Source organism: Ornithorhynchus anatinus, chromosome X3 (assembly GCF_004115215.2).
Source record: "Ornithorhynchus anatinus isolate Pmale09 chromosome X3, mOrnAna1.pri.v4, whole genome shotgun sequence".
In the NCBI taxonomy this organism is placed as follows: Eukaryota; Metazoa; Chordata; class Mammalia; order Monotremata; family Ornithorhynchidae; genus Ornithorhynchus; species Ornithorhynchus anatinus.
Window position 1 is genome coordinate 27,165,055 of NC_041751.1, and position 21,960 is coordinate 27,187,014.

The 21,960-nt window shown below is 40.6% G+C and overlaps 1 protein-coding gene across 2 annotated transcripts in view; it reads right to left on the bottom strand.

Moving 5' to 3' along the window:
• Positions 1-21,960, bottom strand: part of MAN2A1 (mannosidase alpha class 2A member 1) — a 159,213-nt gene that overhangs the window by 71,888 nt on the left and 65,365 nt on the right. For both annotated transcript variants that reach the window (XM_029053956.2, XM_039910655.1), the window contains exons 11-12: positions 17,985-18,099; positions 13,797-13,864 (exon numbers count right to left, since the gene is read on the bottom strand). In XM_029053956.2, coding sequence (XP_028909789.1) covers positions 13,797-13,864; positions 17,985-18,099 — 183 coding nt within the window. The remainder of the gene's footprint in view (positions 1-13,796; positions 13,865-17,984; positions 18,100-21,960) is intronic.

Genomic DNA, 21,960 nt, shown 5'->3' on the forward strand with positions numbered 1-21,960 from the left:
GCAAAAGAAATATCAATGCTCTAAATGTTCCTTCCAAATTTTTTAATTCATCATTTTGGTTCATGTTGCACCAAGTTGTCCTTTAAAGTTACAGGTGTCTGCATTTTAAGAATCTTTGATTCCAGAGTTTTTTGGATGTTGAGGTTAAAATAAGAAAAAACAAGCCTCCTAGTATATATATATACTGAAAGCATCAGGTGTATGTATATATATATATGTATATATATCTGGGTACTCATATTTATCAGGGTACTCTATACATATAGTACACATATATCTGGGTACTCATTTTGGCCACACCAGTTGGGAACATTTTCATATTTATCTCCCAGTATAGTGTAATCTCTTTCTGGGCAGGGAATGTGTCACTTTATTCTGTTTTTCCCAAGTGTAAAGTACTGTGTGCTGCACCAAATAGATGGTCAATAAACAGCATACTACTTTTTGGGCGTTGGCTATAATGGGATAGGAATATATACTAGAGTTAATGAAAGTTTACTGGAATTAAAAATTATTCACGATAGTATACAACAAATCATGATATTCTTTGTAATGAGCTTTAAGCCGTATTTCTGTTGATCAAAATGTTTCTTTCTAAAATTTCTTGGTGAATCTAGCAGAAAAACTATTACTAGAGCTCATCTAGCCCTGCTAATAAATTGCCACATGAGAAGTTTATATAATGAAAAACTGTTGGCATGAATAGAAGGACTTTCCATCTTCAAAAGCAATTTTAGCTTAATGCGTTCACATGATCCTGGTGATGGCACACCAATCCAAATCAGCTACCTGAATTGGTGCTAGAGGGAACAAGGAACATACATTACAAAGAATGAAGTAGTTACTTTGAGGAAAAAACAGTGGGCCAAAGCCCTCTTTCAACAATTCTTTCAATTAGTCATACATTTTCAGCAAACCTGAGACTAGGGTGTTAGAACAGTGGCTGGCACAAAGTGCTTAACAAATATCATCGTTATTATTGCAATAGTTTTTTAAATCTACAAGAAAGACTCCCCTCCAATTAAGGAGGAAATAATTAAGCCCAAAGGGGCTCTCAAATTTGTGTCACCATAAAGTTGTGAAATACTCTGATGTCTAAGGTGGGCTTGTAGCCCCTTCTTGACTTTTCAGGATCAAGAAGTACTTTCACTAAATTTTCCTTGTTCCATTTAAAAGGCACATTTTAATAATCTGCATTTGGAGGAGGGGAAATTGAAGGAGAGGAACTTGAGACAGCAGGTGTAGACAACTCACTCAAGGAAACTGAAGAGGAATGGTAGGAGAGAGATAAGGTAATAACTGGAGGGAGCCAATGGGGCAAAGGAATAGGGAATAAATGAGCAGATTTAAAAGCAAAGGGGAAGAAGCCAGTGAAAGGTGAATGGCTGAGGATGGTAGTCAAGGAGGGGAGCAAATGTTTTGATAAGGAATGAAGGGATGGAATCAGAGGCATAGGTAGAGGGGCCTGATTTTGACAAGAGGAGGGAGTTCTCTTGAGATACTGCTGGGAAAGATGGGAAGAGTTGAAGAGGGCCCAGAAGGAAGGAGGGCCTGGAGAGGAACAGGGGAGATTTGAGGGAGAAACACCTGATGCTTTCAATTTTATCAATAAAATACGTTGGCCAGGTCATTAGCACCAAGTCGCTTTCCTTCCATATCAGCTCCAAGTCTGATGCAGCATCTGAGCCATGGAACTCAAGGGTAGAAACCACAGCCAAGGGACTTGATGTCAAATATTTTTCAATGGACATAAAAGAGCATCTGGATCCATATTAGAGTGGGAAAACAACATCTGGATCCATATTAGAATGGGACAGGAGAAAAGCCAGTTGAAAACCAGGCTGTAACTATATAAAACCACGACTGCCCAATCTATTACAAACTGTTAAGACTATTCATAAAAATTTTAACAGATTAACAGAAACTCCACTGATCTTTAATAGTTCTGTAGATGTATCAACTTTCCCCCTCATGTGGAACATTAATTTGGGGGATTTTTCTATCTTCTCCCCAATTGTTAATTCTTCAATCAGCCCTATTTCTCTCTGTCCACGTGTGCTTTTATGAGGCAGGAGGAAATGCTTAACAGCATTCTACTCAGCAATGAGAAAGCTTAACTATTGATTTAAGATAGGCAGAACTCCAGGTCATAACATGAGTAAAATTTAACAAAACCACCACCATCTTGGGACCTGGATTACATGGCCAGAGTGGCCATTTTCAAGGTATGGCTTCTCCTATTACTGTCCTCCTTATAGTTGGAATAACTAGGGTACACAAAATGTGCTCTTTATTCTCCACTGCTTTTACATATAAGAAGGGAGAAGGAACATAAAGAAACGGATTGAAGGAAGGACAATAAGAAAACATAACCAAGCAAAAGTAGCAGGTAAATTTATATTTTAAAATAAAGTTAAGCTTTTGGCACACAATAGTTGAACATAAATGCACTAAACATTGGTGCCTTGCTAAGGAAATCAAGGGAACTTCATGAGGTTATTTAGTCTTTTACCCTACTCAGGACCAGATCATGAACACAGTTTTTTTCCCTAATTTTTAACACTATAACCTCAAAATGTTATAATAATAATAATAATGTTGGTATTTGTTAAGCACTTACTATGTGCAGAGCACTGTTCTAAGCGCTGGGGTAGACACAGGGGAATCAAGTTGTCCCACGTGGGGCTCACAGTCTTCATCCCCATTTTACAGATGAGGGAACTGAGGCACAGAGAAGTTAAGTGACTTGCCCACAGTCACACAGCTGACAAGTGGCAGAGCTGGGATTTGAACTCATGAGCCCTGACTCCAAAGCCCGTGCTCTTTCCACTGCGCCACGCTGCTTCTCATAACTGTTATCAAATAGTTACATATAGTACAAGTCCTGGCAAAGGGGTAATGTGTCCTTTATCAACTCCTCCTTCAGCCTCATCCTATTTACATGCTACAATTTTTTAAATCCACATCAAACTTGTAGAACAGAGAAAAAAACATGAATTAAGACATATGACTGCACAATCATATCAAGGCTATTATAACTCCATGCTTTAGAACTGGGTAGCCAACCACTTTGGCTTTTTTCAACATTTGATTGACTGGACAACTGTGTGAGAAAGCTTTTAATATAGAAAGAAGCATTTTTTTTTTTCCAACCAAGTCAGTCATTTAGAGATTGAGGTTAAAGCAAAACCTAAGCATTTCAAAAAATCAATACTCAACATCAACTTCCTGACAGTTTAAGTGTTTAAAGTTGAATGTGTCAGGGAAAATTAAAACATAACTACTTAATCACAGTAATTTACCCTGGCAACTTTGATTCTCATGAATCACCAGGTTCTTGGGCTACTGAAATAATATGCCATATGAAAAGGCTCATCACCTAGATTTGAGCTAAATGATCTCCTCCTTTTGGGATTTTTTCAAGAAGCACTTAATATTTTCCAGTGGAAACTTTGCAGAATCTGTGATTTCCCCAATAATTCTATTTTTGTAACTCTACATTGATTACAACTTGTTTCTCCTGAAATTCCTAATGTTATAAACCCAACTTTCTCCATCTCTTGGCAAAAGGAACACTGCCTTCTTTGGATGCCCTACCCAATCCTCCTACTGAAATGCAAGATCATCAGGCTAGTAGCTATGTTCAACACAACCCACTCGCTCCTCCAGCAAGAGCTGAGCCAGGGAATCCTTGAAGTTTTGGCCAACAGGTACCATTGAGGAGACCCCATCCCACTCTTTCTACCTCCCCAATGGGAGAGAGAACGCACCTCCAACATGAGGCCTCATATAAATCCAGGGAGGCTAGTGGCCACAGTAGCCTTTGCTGTGGCTACGGGTATGCCCTCAACTCTGAATCACGAGAAACCTGAAATTCTGCTCCTCTAGCCACAGTTCTTTATTGAATATGTGAGTTGTGATTTGATTTGGATGATGTTTAAGGGCTTTATCATTTCATTGCGCCAGCTGTGTGTCTCCAGTCCCCTCCCAACTCTATTCATACATTGTGAGCCCTAGAGGGACAGGATTCGTTGTCTTATTCTCACTGTATACCCTTACCCAGTGCTTAGTACAATGCTCTGCACACACTAAGTGCATCATAAATACTATTACTAGAGTAACAGTGAGAACCAGTGTGACCTTTTGGAAAGAGCATCGGCCTGGGACTCAGAGGCCTGGGGTTCTAATCCCAGCTCTGCCAACTGCTTGGTGTGTGACTTTGGAAGAGTCATTTAGCTTTTCTGTGCCTCAGTTTCCTCAACTGTAAAATGGGGATTAAATACCTGTTCTCCCTCCTATTTAGACTGTGAACCCCATGTGGAAAAGGGATGTGTCTGACCTAATTTGTACCTTCCCCTGAGCTTAGAACAGTGTTTGACACATAGTATGTACTTAACGAATACCATGAAAAATTACTACCAGCTCTATTGTGAATACTTTGACCAGAAAGGAAGCAGTCGAGTCTCACAGGGTGTAATACAAGTGAAAAGTCAAGGATAATGGAGAACTTCACTTGAACCTTCCCCACTTCTTATTCATCATCAAAATTGGTATTTACCTTCATATATTTGGAAGAGCACTGTTCTACATGCTTGGGAATGTATGATAAAAATAGGAAGACGGCCCCATCCTGGCCCTCAAGAAGCATTCCCCTCTAAAATATTCACAGGTGCAGGCTTCCAATAACATATTTTTAGATTTGTCTGGAAAAATTAACACTCAAAAAGGGCTGAAATCAAGCATTTGATAAAAAGCATTTTTAGAAACTGCTTAGGAAGTACCAGAAAAAAAATGAAGTAGGGGGGAGTCTACTTAACTAACATTCTAAGACTTTCTGGAGCGTGAAAAATTCTATTTTCAAAGTGAAATAGCTCTAAATTAATTTGGCTTAATAAAGACTATTTTCATTTATTTCGCTTCAAAATTACTAACATTCTTAAATTAAGAATGTAAATCCCGGAATCATATAGTTGGAATGGGCATTAACAGGTGATCTAAGTCAAATGAATCAACCAATGGAATTTACTGAGCATTTGATGAGTGCTAAATGCGGGGCTAGGCACCTGGGCGAGTACAACAGAAGATACATGTTCTCAACCCTCTAGGAATTTACAATCCAATGGGGGAGACACACAGCTCAAAATTACTGACAAACAGTTGGAGCAGGAGGAAGAACAAGGATCTAACGGGAACTAACACAAGTATGGCAGGATGAAATAGCTGAATAAATTGAATGTATAGAGAGATTTGTATACACACAATTCATACACACGGGCTGAGGAATGAAATAAAATACACAAGTATTACGGGTGGTTCTTGGGTTGAAATGACTAAGGTGTCATGAATTAACCCAGGAAGGCTTCCTGGAGGATGCATTGCAAAGATAAGAGCTCTGATTGAAAGATTTGAGAAGTGGGGTGAAGGGAGTTCCAGGTTGGGGCAACAACACAGCTGAGACACCATAGGTGAGAGAAACGCAAATGAACACTGTTGTCATCATTGCACTCCATTTAATTGCAGTTATATAGGTTCCGTGAATTCCTACAAAGAGCCTCTTTGCACACGTGTGTGTGCGCGCACGCAGTACCCTTGTAACCTGCCCGCATCCCCCAATTTGGCATTATATCTGTTGCTTGTGCTATGATTCAAGCGACAGAATTTGAAACTAAGCGAACCGCTAACTCCAAATGCCAAAGCAAAAGGCACTGTGCTGTTGTGATATCAACGGCAGCCACCGAGAAGGAAATCTGAGTCAGCACATTTTGCCTGAAAAGAGCAATTGGAATGCTCAGAGAGGAGCAGGTACATCACCACCGCAATTTTTTTTCTTTTTAAACCCAGCCACCTCACCTCAAAACTATCAAGTGGCTGCTGATGAACTTTGGAAAGTCTATCATGCTTTGAGGCATCACCAGGTTTATAGAAGAATTGACTGCAGTGGGAAACTTCATAAAGAAATCTACAATGGCTATTCAGTTGCCAAAGGTCTGAAGCACTTAGCAAAAACATATGGGAACCATGTTCCGTACTCAAGCACTGAAACTGCATCAGAGAAAATGGTTTTTGGTTTTTTTTTTCCCCTTTAGCGAGTGATGCCCAAACTGAGGAGCAATGAGTGCTTTCCCTTAGTTGTTCCCCTCGATTTTGAGATGAGGATTCAGCATTTCCTTTTGGATTCATGACTCCACCACATCTGCTGTGTGACCTTGGGCAAGTCACATCACTTATCTGTGCCTCAGTTTACCTCATCTGTAAAATGGGAACTAAGATTGTGAACCTCACATGGGACATGGACTGTGTACCACCTTTTATCTACCCCAGTGCTTAGTATAGTACCTGGCACACAGTAAGCACTCAACAAATACCATTATTAAAAAAAAAAGAGTTCTAGTGATAGCTAAGCAACCTTGTCAGCAATTATATCAAAATTATACAAACACCTTCGATTTCAGTATTTAGTTGACCAGGCAAATGCCGTTTTTGGAAAGCACAATAGTGTTTGCTCAAAATTTAATGTGAAGAAGGGGATTACTACACCTTTGTGGCCCTTATTTGCAAAATGCAACAATATTTACTTTCAGAAACCTTGATTTTAATTCAGAAAACATTATCTTAGCCTGTGCTCATTTTGGCATCTCTGTAACTAGGCCGGAGCAGTTAGGGGACTTTGTTTTCTTTGAAGTGGAGTACAGTCTTTTGAGGTACATTTTGGACTAGGTGGCTTTCTTTGCTATGATAGATCATTCTGATTCTTTTATGATAATTTAATAACTTACTCCATGCCAGGCACTGTACTAAGCACTGGGGTAGATACAAGCTGATGAGCTTGGACACAGTCTTATTCCCCATTTTACAGCTGGATCCAGGATTAGAACCTATGCCCTTCTGATTCCCAGGGCTATGCTCGATCCATTAGACAATGCTGCTTCTCTATTAATATTATTATTCTCAATTCCAGATTGTTTCCACAATTTCAGCAAATTACTTTCAGAGTTTAGGTGATGAAGAACGTTGCAGCATGGCTTAGTGGAAAGAGCACAGGCCTGGGAGTCAGAGGTCATGGGTTCTAATCCCAGCTCCACCACTTGTCAGCTGTGTGACTTTGGGCAAATCACTTCACTTCTCTGTGCCCCAGTTACCTCATCTGTAAAATGGGGATTAAGACTGAGCCCCACAGAGGACAACCTGATTATCTTATATCTCCCCCAGCGGTTAAAACAGTACTTGGCACATAGTAAGTACTTAAATACCATTATTGAAACACAGAAATGCTTGGGAAATGAGGGGCGATTTTTTTTTTTTAACTATTGTATTTGCTAAGCACTTACTATGTGTCAAGCACTGTTTTAAGTGTAGAGTAGATATCAGTTAATCAGGTTGGACACAGTCCCTGTCCCACATGGGGCTTACATTTAAAGTAGGAGGGAGAACAGGCATTGTTTCCTCATTTTACAGCTGAGAAAATGGGTAAAGAGAAGGTAAGTGACTCTCCCAAGCACTTAGTGCTATTGAATGAATGCCCAATGTCACACAACAGGCAAGTGGCAGAGCAGGGATTAGAACTCAGGTCCTCTGACTCCCAGGCCCATGTTTCTTCCATTAGGCCATATGCTTCCCAAGATACAAGATTATCTCATGTTTATCCCCATCTTTTGGCATAGTGCTTTGGCACCTTGTAAGTCTTTAATACCATCATTAAAAAAAGAGTGAAGAGCTACAATTTAATATCAAATGACTCTCCAAATATATCAACTACATCAAAACCTAGAAGCTAACTAGGCGATCATAGGGCCAATTAATGACTGTGGGCCAAAAAAAAATGTACAGGGGATGAAAAGAAGATATCGTAAATTATCTTGTTTGGTACTTCCTGCAGAAAATATTACGGAGGTTCTTTCCAAATTGCTTTTTGCAGCAGACAGGTCAGAGGAACTGGATCAGATTGTGGTGACAATACAGGATGTTTTAAGCCAAATTAATAATACAGATATCACATCAATCACCAGAACCAGATGGCATCCACCCAAGAGTTCTGAGGGAATTTCAACAAGAAACTGTGGAATTTCCGGCAAGATTTTACAAATGGAACCAGAAGACTGGCAGATTGCCAAAGTAACACCACTGAGAGATGATCCTGGAAATTAACGATTGGTAAATCTCACTTCCATACCTGGGAAATTCAATAGAATCAAGGATTCTAGGATCAGTGACACCCAGAAAAACACAGCCTACTGGAGGAAAGATAACATGGCTTCTCGAAGGTAGAAAGCTCGCCTCTATAATCTGCTAGGAACTTTTGAAAGGGTAAATAAGCACATGGATAAATATAAAATGTGCTTATCTACATTACAGTTTTGCATTCTGAATAAAATTGAACAATCCTGGGACTGGAAGGAATACTCCAATAGGAATGGAAAAGTGCATAAATGGATAAGAATAAATGATGGCAATAGTCACTCTTCAGGATGGAGAGAGTATTCCCTCAGAATATGTGCTTAGACCAGTTTTATTTGTTCCTCCTTTTGTGTCACCTATGCCTTGATCTACACCCCACCCCTAAATCATGGACATATCTTTATCCTCTGCCCTACTTCTGTTATATTGAACTCTCCCAAGCATTAGGTGCAGTGCTCTGCATACAGTAAGTGCTCAATAAATAACACTGATTGATTGATTGAATGGAGGGGTGAGTGGGAAATAAAGTGATAATGGGGAATGAGAGAAAACCCTCTAGACTGTAAACTCGTTTTTAACAGAACGAGTCTCCCAACTTTGTTGTACTGTACTCTCCCAAGTGCTTAGTACAGTGCTCTGCACATAGTAAGCACTCAATCAACGTGATCAATTGATATGAAACTTCTGGAATGGGCATTTCATCTTGTTGATTATGATGGATAAGAGGAGGGAACACAAGTGACCATGAAGAGAGGAGTGATGGAGGCAGGAGGTTTTGCTATTAACAATAATTATGGTACTTTCTAAGCACTTACTCTGTGCCAAGCACTGTTCTAAGTATTGGGGTAGACAAGTTAATCAGGTTGGACACAGTCCCTGCCCCACAGTGGGTTCACACTCTTCACCCCCATTTTTTTTTAAACAGATGAAGTAGACAGAGAAGTTAAGTGACTTGCCCAAGGTCACACAGCAGACAAGTGGTGGTGCCGGGATTAGAGCCCATGACCTTGTGTCTCCCCAGCCCATGCTCTGTGACTCATCCCTATCACCAAATGGCTCACCAGAGTTCAGGAGCTCAATCTCTGATTCTCTTCAAATTTTCCAGTGTCCTCTACATTACCAAATAAGGAATTGGACAACTTAGCTGTTTTTGAGAATGCCACATGGCATGGAATCCAAGTCTTTAATGACAACTGTACAGATCACTAGACCTATCCAAGGAGGAAATGAAAAGGGTCCAGCACAAATGATCTTCACAAAGCTTTACTGATGGCTCCCCAGTATCTTGGCCTTTTCAAGGAAAGAGCAAATCAACTCTGATTCATTCAACTATTTTTCCACATAGCTAAATTGTTTTGGGCTGTGATACAGGGAGAGGGGCTTTAATTCCCCCCCATGTATTCTTTCACAGCTCTTAGTAAAGTGCTCTACATACAGCAAGTGCTCAATATTCTTACTAGAACAGGCATATAATAGTAATTATTGTGGTATTTGTTAAGCACTTACGATGTGCCAGGCACTGTAATAAGCATTGGGATGCATAAAAGCAAATCAGGTTGGACACAGTCTCAATCACCATTTTATAGATGAGGAACTGAGGCCCATTGAAGTGACTTGCCCAAGGTCACACACAAGTGGAGGAGCCGGGATTAGACCCCAGGTCCTTCTTTACCTACTAGGCCACGCTGCTTCTCTGGAAGTTTGAAGTGTAGGCAGGACACCCAAGTAGAGACATCCTGAAGGCAGGAGGAAATGTGAGACTGCAGGGAAGGAGAAAAGTGAGGGTTGGAGAGGTAGATTTGGGGCTCCCCCAGCATAGAAATGGAAGAGTCACGGTTGTGGTTGAGCTCCCCAAAGGAGTGGGTATAGATGGAAACTAAAAGGGGATCCAGAATGAACCTTGAGACACCTGCACAGTTAGGAAGTAGGAGGCAAAGGAGGAGCCTGAGAAAAAAAACTGATGACGAGTGGCCAGAAAGATAGGAGGAGAACCAGGAGGCGACAGTGTCAGTGAAACTAAGTTAGATGGTGTTTCCAGCAGAAGGGGATATGGTACAGTATCAAAGGCAGCTGAGAGATCTAGGAGAATTGACAAAGAGTCCACAGATATTTTCTTCATTATTCTGACCACTATAGTTACAAATGTCTTTTATGTTTGTTTCCCCTGTTAGTGTGGAACTCTTTGTAAACAGGCATGTCCCTCCTTCATTTTGTACTTCAAGTGTCTAGTATAGTGCACTGCACTATGTGGTCACTCAAATATTACTACTATTACAACAAATTCTTTAAAATCTGCTCTGGTGGCTAAAAAAATGAATAGGATCAACAATAGTTAGGAGTTTGATAGTACAAAAATGGTCCCAACCTATTCTAAGCTCCTAGAAAGCTATGGTCAAAGTAGCCATGGAAGAACTGCAGAGGAAAATGCCATCCTGTTTTATTCCAGAGAACTGGACGTGCTATGTTCTAAAATGGGGAAAATTCCAACTGGCCAATTTTAATGAAAAACATTCTAATTTCCATTGTAGTTTACTCATGTGCTCAATACATAAGATTCACAAGCAGCCCAAATCATTTCTGTAGATGAATTCTTCAATATCACCTACTAGTCCACTTTGTTCAAACTAAGAATGCAATAAAGTATTTCAGGCAGTTAAAGATTTGGGAAATTTTTGAGGAAAGAGGAGTGTGCTGAAAAAAGAGGAAGAGAGGGAGGAGGTGAATGGAGAGGCCATCGTTGCCCTGCTCCCTAGTCTCCCAACAATATGGAGATCTTGGGCAGCAGTCAAGAGCTATGAGAGGCAGGAAACAGAAGGGACGGGACACATGCTTATTTATATCTGTTCATAAAGGTGGCCATGGGAGTTGTTCTATTAAGATGCAAATAGATTCTCTTAACAGCACAGAAATACTGTTCCTATTCAGTATTTAGCAAATTATTTTCAATTAGGGTATAGCGTCTGCATTCCTAGAAGCAGCATGGCTCAGTGGCAAAAGCACGGGCTTAGGAGTCAGAGGTCATGGGTTCTAATCCCAGCTCCTCCACCTGTCAGTTGTGTGACTTTGGGCAAGTCGCAACTTCTCGGTGCCTCAGTTACCTCATCTGTAAAATAGGGATTAAGACTGTGAGCCTCACGTGCGACAACCTGATTACCTTGTATCTACCCCAGTGCTTAGAACAGTGCTCGGCACATAGTAAGTGCTTAACAAATGCCAACATTATTATTTTACCTTGAACTCATATTGACCATCAGCTTAATGAACATTTTCAAGCCTGATGAATGAACACCTATTTTGGAGGCTGTTTGGTCCTAGTTGAAACCCATGGTATTGTGGTTAAAAACAAAACAAAAAAAAAAACAAAACAAGTTGACAAGCCTCAACTGGTTTTTCTGGTTTTAATTCCTCATTTAGCAGCCAATTCTGCAGTCACTAGCCTATAGTCTATGCCCTGGACTTTTAGTCAATATAAAATAGACCCTTCTTTAAAGATCCATGGCTTACCTTGTTTTCTCTCATATTCAATCCCTAAATTTTTCAAGTGATTATAAATTTATAATGTAATTAGTTTAAATTTGCTTAAAATAATGGTATTTGTTAAGCACTTACTATATGGCAGCCTCCATTCTAAGTGCTGGGGTAGATACAAAGTAAGCAGGTTGGACACAGTCCCTGTCCCACATGGGGCTCAAAGTCCTAATCCCCATTTTACAGGTGAGGGGACTGAAGCAGAGGGGTAAAGTGACTTGTCCAAGGTTACAAAGCAGACAAGTGGTAGAGTGGGATTAGAACTCAGGTCCTTCTGATGCCCAGGCCCATGATCTGTCTACTAGGCAATACTGCTTCTCTGTCTTGTTCTCCTACAGAGGTTTCCCACCTCAACCCCCACCAATTTTCCAAAGTCATTATGCCCCATTTAGTCACCACACCTAAACTACCTTCCTCTGATGCACAAATTGACACCCTCAACACCACCCTCTCTAACTCATTCACTCTGCTACCTTTTCACCAATCTCATACCACCGCTCTACCGCCCTGGATCACCACCACGGTATTCTCCCTCTGCTCCTATGAATGATCTACAGAGCACTGCTCTCTGGAATCCAGATATCTGGACTGACCTCATCCATCTCAAATACAAGCTCACGTGCTTGAACTCTGCTCTCTGCTCCACCTCACAACATTATTTATCTAGCCTTATTGACTCACGTGCCCATTGCCCTCGCCAATTGTTTCAGATGTTTAAATCCTTCCTCAAACCCCGTCACCCACATCCCCCATCCCTTGCCCCTAATGACCTGGCCACATGCTTTCCTGATTAAATTGAAACCATTAGGCATGATCTCCCTAAAACTTCCCATGCTCCTCTTCATCCTGCTGCTGCTTTGACTCTCCCATCTTTCCCAGCAGTATCTCACGATATCTCCTACCTTCTCTCGAAATACACACCCTCCCTTCTTTCCTCCCTGACCGCCTTCAACTCTTCACTTATCACCCCATCTCCCTCCTACCACTCCTCTCCAAACTCCCTTAGCAACTGGTCTACACCTGCTGCCTCCACTTCCTCTCCTCCAATTTATCTCCTTGATCCCCTTCAATCTGGCTTCGGCCCGCTTTACTCCACAGAAACTACCCTTTCAAAGGTCACCAATGATCAACTTCTTGCCAAATCTAATGGCTTCTACTCCTTGCTAATCCTCTTCAACCTCTCAGCTGCCTTCATTCCCCTACTCCCTCTCCCTTCTGTCAACCCTGTACTCGATATTCAACTCACCCTCAGCCCCTTAACACTTACGTACATATCTATAATTTTACTATCTGTCCCCTCCTCTAGACTGCAAGCTCCTTGTGGGCAGGGAACATGTCTTACACTGTCACACTGCACTTTCCCAGTGCTCTGCACACAGTAAGCACTCAAATATGATTGATTGCAAAGACACCAATTCCTGACACAAAATTTCTATTTGATTTGCTATGTGGGGGTGGGGGAGGAAAATCAAACTAATGAAATAATTCTGGGGATACTGATCAAGCATAAAATGTTTAACAACTCCAAAATATACAAGGACAACTAAAATACCACCACGCAAACAGAATAGCCTGTCATCTGTTCCACTTTGTTTCTGCCAAACGTGACCTTCCACAATGACCACAGTAAATCAATAGTGATGTGCCAATGAGGAGAAAATGCATATACAAAATGGAGCTTATTGTAGCTGTTGCTTCTAAAATAAAAATGTTATCTAACAAAATATGCGGGTAGAAACTTTCAAAAATAACTCAGTTTATCGGCAATATAATTTCATTTCATAAAAAACATAAGAGAAAGGAAAGGGATAAATCATCTTTACCTCCTCATGCTTCTCAACTCCTCTAAAAGGAGAAAAATGTTTATGCTCCTTTCCCAGATCACTAAAATTAGTGAAGCCAGAAGTTAATAGAATATAAAGTCACCTAAATTCATTTTATTCCCATAGAAACCAACAAAACCATTATCCTGGTGAAAGAGTTGGGCTGCACATTTTTTTCTATCCACTAAACCACAGTATTACTAAGAAAACAAAGCCACCCAAAAAGTCACCATTAAGTGATTACATAGGAATTTGAGAAAAATATATTACCTTGGTTCATTACTTAGTTTTATAACAGTCTTGTGAGGCAGAGAATCCTGTGAAAGTTGATCATCCTCCTATAAGAAGAAATCAATTTTAGTTTGCGGACTTCTACGTTAGAGAGTAACAATCTTAGGCAATGCTCAACAACACCATTAAGAAATGTAGCTTTTCCCTTATCATAAGCAAAGACACTAACACCTTCATGTCAAGCTCAACAAAGATCAACAACAACTCAAAATTCTCTGATGTCAGGAATTTTTAGAGAGGTATTTTTATACTAAGAGCTGTAGTAAAACTAATCTCGGGACGAATTTCTTCTTCTGCACATTTTGGAATTTAAGCCATGAAGTGATGAGAAATCACCTCATCTACCACTAAAAATGAAATCTTCATAGATCCTTGGCCGTGAGAGTGCTCCAGTAAGCAAAACCCAGCAAATGCTATAAGAAAAAAACAAAACACTTAGAAAACAAGGGGTATCTACCCTGATTCATATTATCGCCAACTACACAAACCTCTGTCAGAAACAAGAAAATTGGGTGGATTGCAGAGAGCCATTTCATCAATATATATTTTCCTTTATTTTATATACCTCAGGCAGTAAGCTTTCCATTGACTGACTATTGCCAAAGAAAGAAAACCCTGAAAAATTTCTAGCCAAAGAAAGAAAACCCTGGAAAATTTCTAGCCAGTAGATTATCTGGCATGGATTACTGCCATTCTTGGGAACAACTGTGCTCAGCCTGTCGCTGATAGCAAGTTGGAGCAGAAGAGCAGGATGGATCAGTTCCATAATCAATGTAACAGAATTAGATATCAGCTACGGCTCTAGCCTGGCTCAACCTGGCCCTCGCTCCTTGCTAATCCAATCAATTGTGCAATTTTAGTTATCCACTCACCTAACATTTTTTATAATAATAATTATTATGGTATTTGTTAAGTGCTATGTGCCAGGCACTGTTATTTTTCCTGCGACCTTTAAAGAAGCAGCGTGGCTTAGTGGAAAGAGCACGGGCTTGGGAGTCAGAGGACATGGGTTCTAATGTCTGCCCGCTCTGCCACTTGTCGTTGTGTGACTTTGGGCAAGATGCTTAACTTCTCTGTGCTTCAGTGACCTCATCTGTAAAATGGGGATTAAGACCGAGAGCCCCACATGGGACAACCTGATTACCTTTTATCTAACCCCAGTGCTTACAACAGTGTTATACCAACTCAAGTGCCCATAGTAAGCGCTTAAAAATACCATAATTATTTATTATTTATTTAAAAAGAGGCTAGCTAACCCTTTTCATGTTATTTTGAGCCAAAAAAAATTATCTGTAGAATTTCCTTTCAGTTTAGCGGTAAGCCAAGTAGGAAAAAAATTGCAAAATACTGTCATGCATATAAATCCAAATAACCAGCATTATAGTAGATCTAAGTTCTCTAAGCAAATTAAATAAACTCTGTGTGCATATACATGTGTGTATACATATATATAAGTCACATTCATACATGTACTTTTCCAAATGCTTAATACAGTGCTCTGCAATCAATGGTATTTAAGTACTTACGGTGTTCACTAAGAATACAACAGAATTAATAGGTACATTCCCTGCCCACAAGGAGCATACAGTCTAGAGGAAGACAGACATCAAAATAAATTAAGGATGTGTACATAAGGTCCTGTAGGGCAGATGGTGGGGTGAATATCAAGTCTTTCAAGGGTACAATCTAAGTGCACAGGTGATGCAGAAGGGAGAAGGAGTAGGAGAAATAAGGGCTTAGTTGGGGAAGGCCTCTTGGAGGTAATGTGATTTCAATAAGGCTTTGAAGGTGGGGAGGAGTGGTGGCCTGTTGCATAAATGGGAAGGGAGTTCCAGACCAGAGGTAGGAAGAGGGCAAGGGAACTCAGCAAGATCAAGGTACAGCAAGTAGGTTGGTATTAGAGTAGCGAAGCCTGCAGGTTTGAGTGTAATAGTATCCTATCCGTTACCAAGACCTGCCGGTTTCACCTCTACAATATCGCCAAGATCGGCCCTTTCCTCTCCACCCAAACGGCTACCTTACTGTTACAGGCTCTCGTTATATCCCGGCTAGACTACTGTGTCAGCCTTCCCTCTGACCTCCCTTCCTCCTCTCTCGCCCCGCTCCAGTCTATTCTTCACTCCGCTGCCCGGCTCATCTTCCTGCAGAAACGATCTGGGCATGTCACTCCCCTTCTTAAACAACTCCAGTGGTTGCCTATCAACCTCCTCTCCAAACAAAAACTCCTCACTCTAGGCTTCAAGGCTCTCCATCACCTTGCCCCTACCTACCTCTCCTCCCTTCTCTCTTTCTGCCGCCCACCTCCTCACCGTCCCTCGGTCTCGCCTATCCCGCCATCGACCCCTGGGTCACGTCCTCCCGCGGTCCTGGAACGCCCTCCCTCCTCACCTCCGCCAAACTGATTCTCTTTCCCTCTTCAAAACCCTACTTAAAACTCACCTCCTCCAAGAGGCGTTCCCAGACTGAGCTCCTCTTCTCCCTCTACTCCCTCTGCCATCCCCCCTTCACCTCTCCGCAGCTTAACCCTCTTTTTCCCCTTTTCCCTCTGCTCCTCCACCTCTCCCTTCCCATCCCCACAGCACTGTACTCGTCCGCTCAACTGTATATATTTTCGTTACCCTATTTATTTTGTTAATGAATTGTACATCGCCTCGATTCTATTTAGTTGCCATTGTTTTTACGAGATGTTCTTCCCCTTGACTCTATTTATTGCCATTGTTCTTGTCTGTCCGTCTCCCCCGATTAGACTGTAAGCCCGTCAAACGGCAGGGACTGTCTCTATCTGTTGCCGACTTGTTCATCCCAAGCGCTTAGTACAGTGCTCTGCACATAGTAAGCGCTCAATAAATACTATTGAATGAATAGTAGATCTCCAAGGTAATGTAGGAGGAGGTGATCTTATTGAGTGCTTTCTAGCCAATGGTAAGGAGTCTCTGTTTGATGCCATAGTGGACGGGCACCCACTGGAGATTCTTGGGGAGTGGGGAGACATGGACTGAAAAGCTTCTTAAAAAATAAGAAATGCTAAACTCATTACAGCTTCACTGGGGGGGGGGGGGGGCATGCAAGAATGGATGAAAGCATCATATCCAGACTATTCCTGAGGGCAGAGGGGAACCAAAAGCAAAGAAAACCTAAGACATTTTAAAGATATACTGACAAGCAACCTCAAATGATGCAGCACAACAACAGACTTCTGGGAAACAACAGTGGAAGATGATTAACCTATAATGCAATGTTCAGGAAAGGACTAATTCTTTTTAGAGTAGAGGCTTCTGGAAGATCACGAAACTAAGAGGCAGGATAGAAAAATTGAGAAGAACTAATTTGCTGTGGTGTTATGAGACAATATTTACATGTGCAGATGAAGAAGAGATCATCCACTGCCACAATCAGCTGTACCTCAAAGCCGTATCTCAAATGTCAGCAATATCAATTTTGAAAGCTCAGGACCATGATGTTATTACAAGAGATGCCCAATCTACTTTTCCTTCTCCTCTTCTCTGTCCCTTTTCTTTCCTTCACTTTCTGAAAACTCCCTCCCACTCTCCTCTCACCATATGGCTTTCAACCCTTCTGTCTATCTCTTCCTCTCAACTTTTACAAGTCTCTATATATACACACACACCTCTCATTCTGTCCCCTCATCTTTTCCCTCAACAATCTGGACCCTTTGTCCTCTCTCTGTGCCTCCCCTCAATTCTACCTCGAATTCCTCTCTCTGCAGCTCTCAATTTTCCTGTCTTTGCCTTGCCTATCTTTTGTCAACCTTTGTCCTGCTCCATGCTTTTGCTTATCTCATAATTGCTGGCTTCTCTTGTTTGTCCCCCTCCCACTTTGCCTAGCACTCTGCTTTTTTCCACTCCACCTGATCTCTCAGCCTATTGCCCTCCCTCATGCCTACCTTAGTATCTGAGGTCTTTCAATGCCAGGGCAGGCAGAAAGTAATTCAAAAGAAGAGATATATGCACTTTTACCACAGAATTCAGGGGGAGGAATAGAGAGCAAATTTACAAGGCAAATTTTTTAAGCGATGCAGTCAAATAGTTGTTTTACTTCAGTGTATTTCTTCACCCAAAGCTTCGCACCATTCTCCCACTCCAAGCCAAAAATAAAATAATATATTTTTGTGAGAGAGAGTGCAAAGCTACGAGATAGTCAACTCACCATTTTCAGGAATTCAGTTGAGGGATTATAGGAATAGGTGTCCTTGTCCTTCAAAATGAGAATATGAGCAGACTCTCTGATTACCCTCTTCAAATTCATTAATGAATGAAGAAGTCTGTTAAAAGAAATTAGGTTCATTTGAAAAACAATTTAAAAGCTAAAAATCTTTTCACCGTTTAATTATACCACCTAAAAATCACAGAACTATGTGACTAAACTCTTTTTTAAGGAAATAAATGTAAGCTTTCCCATTGACGAATTTGACCAGCATTCAAGGTGATTAGAAAGATGCAACCTATGAGTATGGAAGTATAAAGATCTGAGGAAGGAAATCTCCCCCTTCCCAAGATTTTCCCAGTATGCATTCATTCTCACTGCAGTAGCTTCAGTACATCCAGTTCTCCTAGAATGCAAGATATGCTTTCTTGCAAAGCCTCGCATTAAGGGAAACCAAAGCCAGCTTCACAAGCATGCGCACGAGCAGCGTCTTCCGATAACGGGATACTCTGCGTCCAAACTGGCTCATGCAGTCGGAAGAATATTCTCTAATTGCCTAACAACATATTAGCCAAAAAGCATAGTGAAAACACATGCTATGGCAGGCCCGAAAGTACTCATATTGGAACGCTGTGCCTTTGAGGGATGAAAGACTTGTTGGAATACAATGACACAGATCAATTCTTAAAATAATCCTTCGCCAGACCAGCTAAGATTGCTCTCAATATCATGCTCCTTTTTACGTGTCCACCAACCAATGATGAATCTTTACCCAGAATGAAATCTGGAGGAAAACCCTCAGATGCTCCACTATATATATATATATATATATATATATATATATATATATATATATATATATATCCTACTTAAGCCTTGAGCTGATGGACACACATTCCTAAAGGAGTACTTATATTTTTCTTGTGCTTCATGTCTAAACTGAATTGATAACACACAAATGAAACCTTTTCTTTCAGTTGGTAAACTCAGTGTGGGTAAGGACCATCTCTTCAAACTCTGTCGTGCACCTCTAGACTGTAAGCTCATCCTCTAGCCTATTAGGTCGTTGTGGGCAGGGAATGTTACTGTTTATTGTTGCATTGTACTTTTCCAAGAGCTTAGTACAGTGCACTGCACATAGTAAGCACTCAAATACGACTGAATGAATGTTGTACACCTCCCAAGCGCTTACTGTTAAGCCCTCAAATACCACTGATTGATTTTAGTAGTCAGCACATTGACAAAAACCAAAATGCTTGGATTTTTACAAGTCAATCAATTCCTCAGTGGTATTTGAGTGATTACCACATGCAGAGCACTAAACTAAGCGCTTGGGCCAATACAATTCCAATGTTTTGGTTTTGAGAAAATCATGTCAGATGGAAAATTGTAGTAGAATTAACACCAAAGTTTCATCATTTGAGGAACTTCAGTTGACAACTTCAATTCTGCAAAAATTTTATTGCGCTGTCTAATATTTCATCCACTAAAGAGCTATAGAATTACAAATGTGCTTCCATGACACTGAGCCCAATGCACATATAAATATTTAATTAGAAAAAAAGGCAGCAGAATATCACTCTGAGGAATGATGAACCTTGAGAAGCCATCTGAGGAGCATGGCAAAAAAAATGATATGACCGATCAACTTTGAAATGAGTCAGAAGCGAGTGGATGGTTGATGGGAGTGGAGCTCGAAGAAAAACACCACCTTGCCCCCTCGATCCTCTCCTATCTGTTCCAAGTTTGATCGGTCAGGTTGCTTGGCTCTCTCTTACCACCTGCAGATGTTGCCAGATTGGAAAGAAATATACACTTCTGAAATCCCTAACTAGATCTTTTATTCTACTAAGTAGCCAGGGCAGAGAGTAAAATGATGCAATGATGTCTCATTAGTTAGCAAGGAAGCGGGTCACCTCCTCTACTGATTCCCCGATTCACTTAAACGTCTGTCGATATAAAGATTGTCCTTGGGTTCGGTGATACATTTGTCACTTACAGTGCTTGTAGATGGTTTTCAATCAGCCTCTTGGTATCCCAATCTTCCCAAAGCCTCTGCTCAAGGAACAAGCAATCCTTCTCATGACATTTGTTTTTAATTCATCCTTAAATCACTTATCTGACAAATCTCAAGAATACTCAACGGTTTTCCTGATACATTTACTCAAAGTAAAGAGTACGAAGGGAAAAAGTGAAAAAAAGAAAATCACAGGGCAAGACTGAAGCCAAATTGCTTCTAGCCAAAGTTCAGGTTCCTTCACAGAATTGTTATTTTTTCCTTTAAGTACATTTGCAGACTACAGACAGGATGCACTGCTAAATTCTAACCACCTCTGGGGAAGTCGAAGCACGATTTCAGGTAGTAAATGGTGGCAAATTAGTAGAATGAATATGTTTAGAATTAGTGGGCACTTTGAACAACTCCTTTACGTAAACCATGTTGTCTTTCCCTAGCAGGTTGTGCTTTTCTAAGGTATCGATAAGCATGAGGGTAGAAGGAAGCCAGTAGACAAATGTTCCACTCCAATAACTTTAAAAAAACTGAGTAATTGTGGGATTGGAGGGAATGGTCTTTTATAGTCTGTTAGGAATAGAAAACTAGCTGAGAGATAGGAAACAAAGCATGGGGGTAAATGCTATCGTTAAAAATGGAGAAGGGTAAATAAATAGTAGGGTCCCTCAGGGATGGGTACTAGAATGGTTTTATTTAACAGTCTTATAGATGATCTGGAATCAACAGTGAGCAGGGAAATCTCTAGATTGGCAGATGACACGAAGCTCTTCTTAGTGGTGAAATGCCAGGCAAATGGAGATAAACTACTAAAAGAAGTGTTGCCTGGTGGATAGAGCCCAGGCCTGGGAGTGAAAAAGACATTGGTTCTAATCCTGGCTGTGCCACTTGTCTGTTGGGTGACTTTGGCAAGTCCCTTAAATTCTCTGGGCCTCAGTTACCTCATCTGCAAAATGGGAATTAACATGAACTTTGTCCCACCTGCATCTAACTCCAGTGCTTAGTACAGTGCCTGGCACATAGTAAGCGCTTCATAAAATACCTTAAAAAAGGATGATTTAATACACCTGAGTGAATGGCCCAAAATGGGTGGATGAGTTTCCATGTGAGTGAGTATAAGATATTACAGATGGAGAAAAATAATCCACAATCCTTTCATGATTTAGCAAAGAGATTTCAAAGTCTATCAACTGTGCTTTTAAATCAACAACCCAATGCAGCTGATCAAATGTTGGGCAACATCAGGGAAACAAGAGAAAGCAAAAGCAAAGTTCTGCCACTGTATAAAACAGTGGTACACCTGGCATACTAGAAACCGTGCAGGCAAAAAAAAACATTAGTGCATTCAAGAGAGATTTAGACAAATACATAGATAAGTGGTCCATAATGGAAAACTAGAAGAATGGGTGGGAATGTAGAAAGGGGAGACTAAAGACATTAGATTAATAAACTTCAGAATGGATGTTAAACCACCATCACAGGGTTCCTCCAGGCAGACACAGAATACTGGGTGGTACGGATCACTTGTGTGACTCACCTGGCATATGGAATGCTCTTTTTTTTTTTAAAAAAAAAAACAGCAAATGCTTTGTCTAATTTTTAAATCTTATGATTTAAATATACGAAATTCTTCAGCCAATTCATGTGAATTTTAATTCAATATCTAGCATAGCAGTGCACAAAATATGGCCAGCAGTCTGGGACTAAACTTAAAGAAAACTGAAAATTTTTTCATATTTCAATATTCACACAATTTTGATTCATATCACAATCCTATAGGTTTACAACCAGATGCATACAATCAATGGCAAAACTTAATAGTGAAGGAAAATGTTTGAGTGAAATGGGAAGCTACTGAGCATGAAAGATTTTCTTAATCTTGTACTCTGTCAGCTTGGGTTTCTTGAGAGATGATTCTGGCACTGTCAGGCCTCTGATGAAGCATGTCTTTGTATTATTACTAAAGCA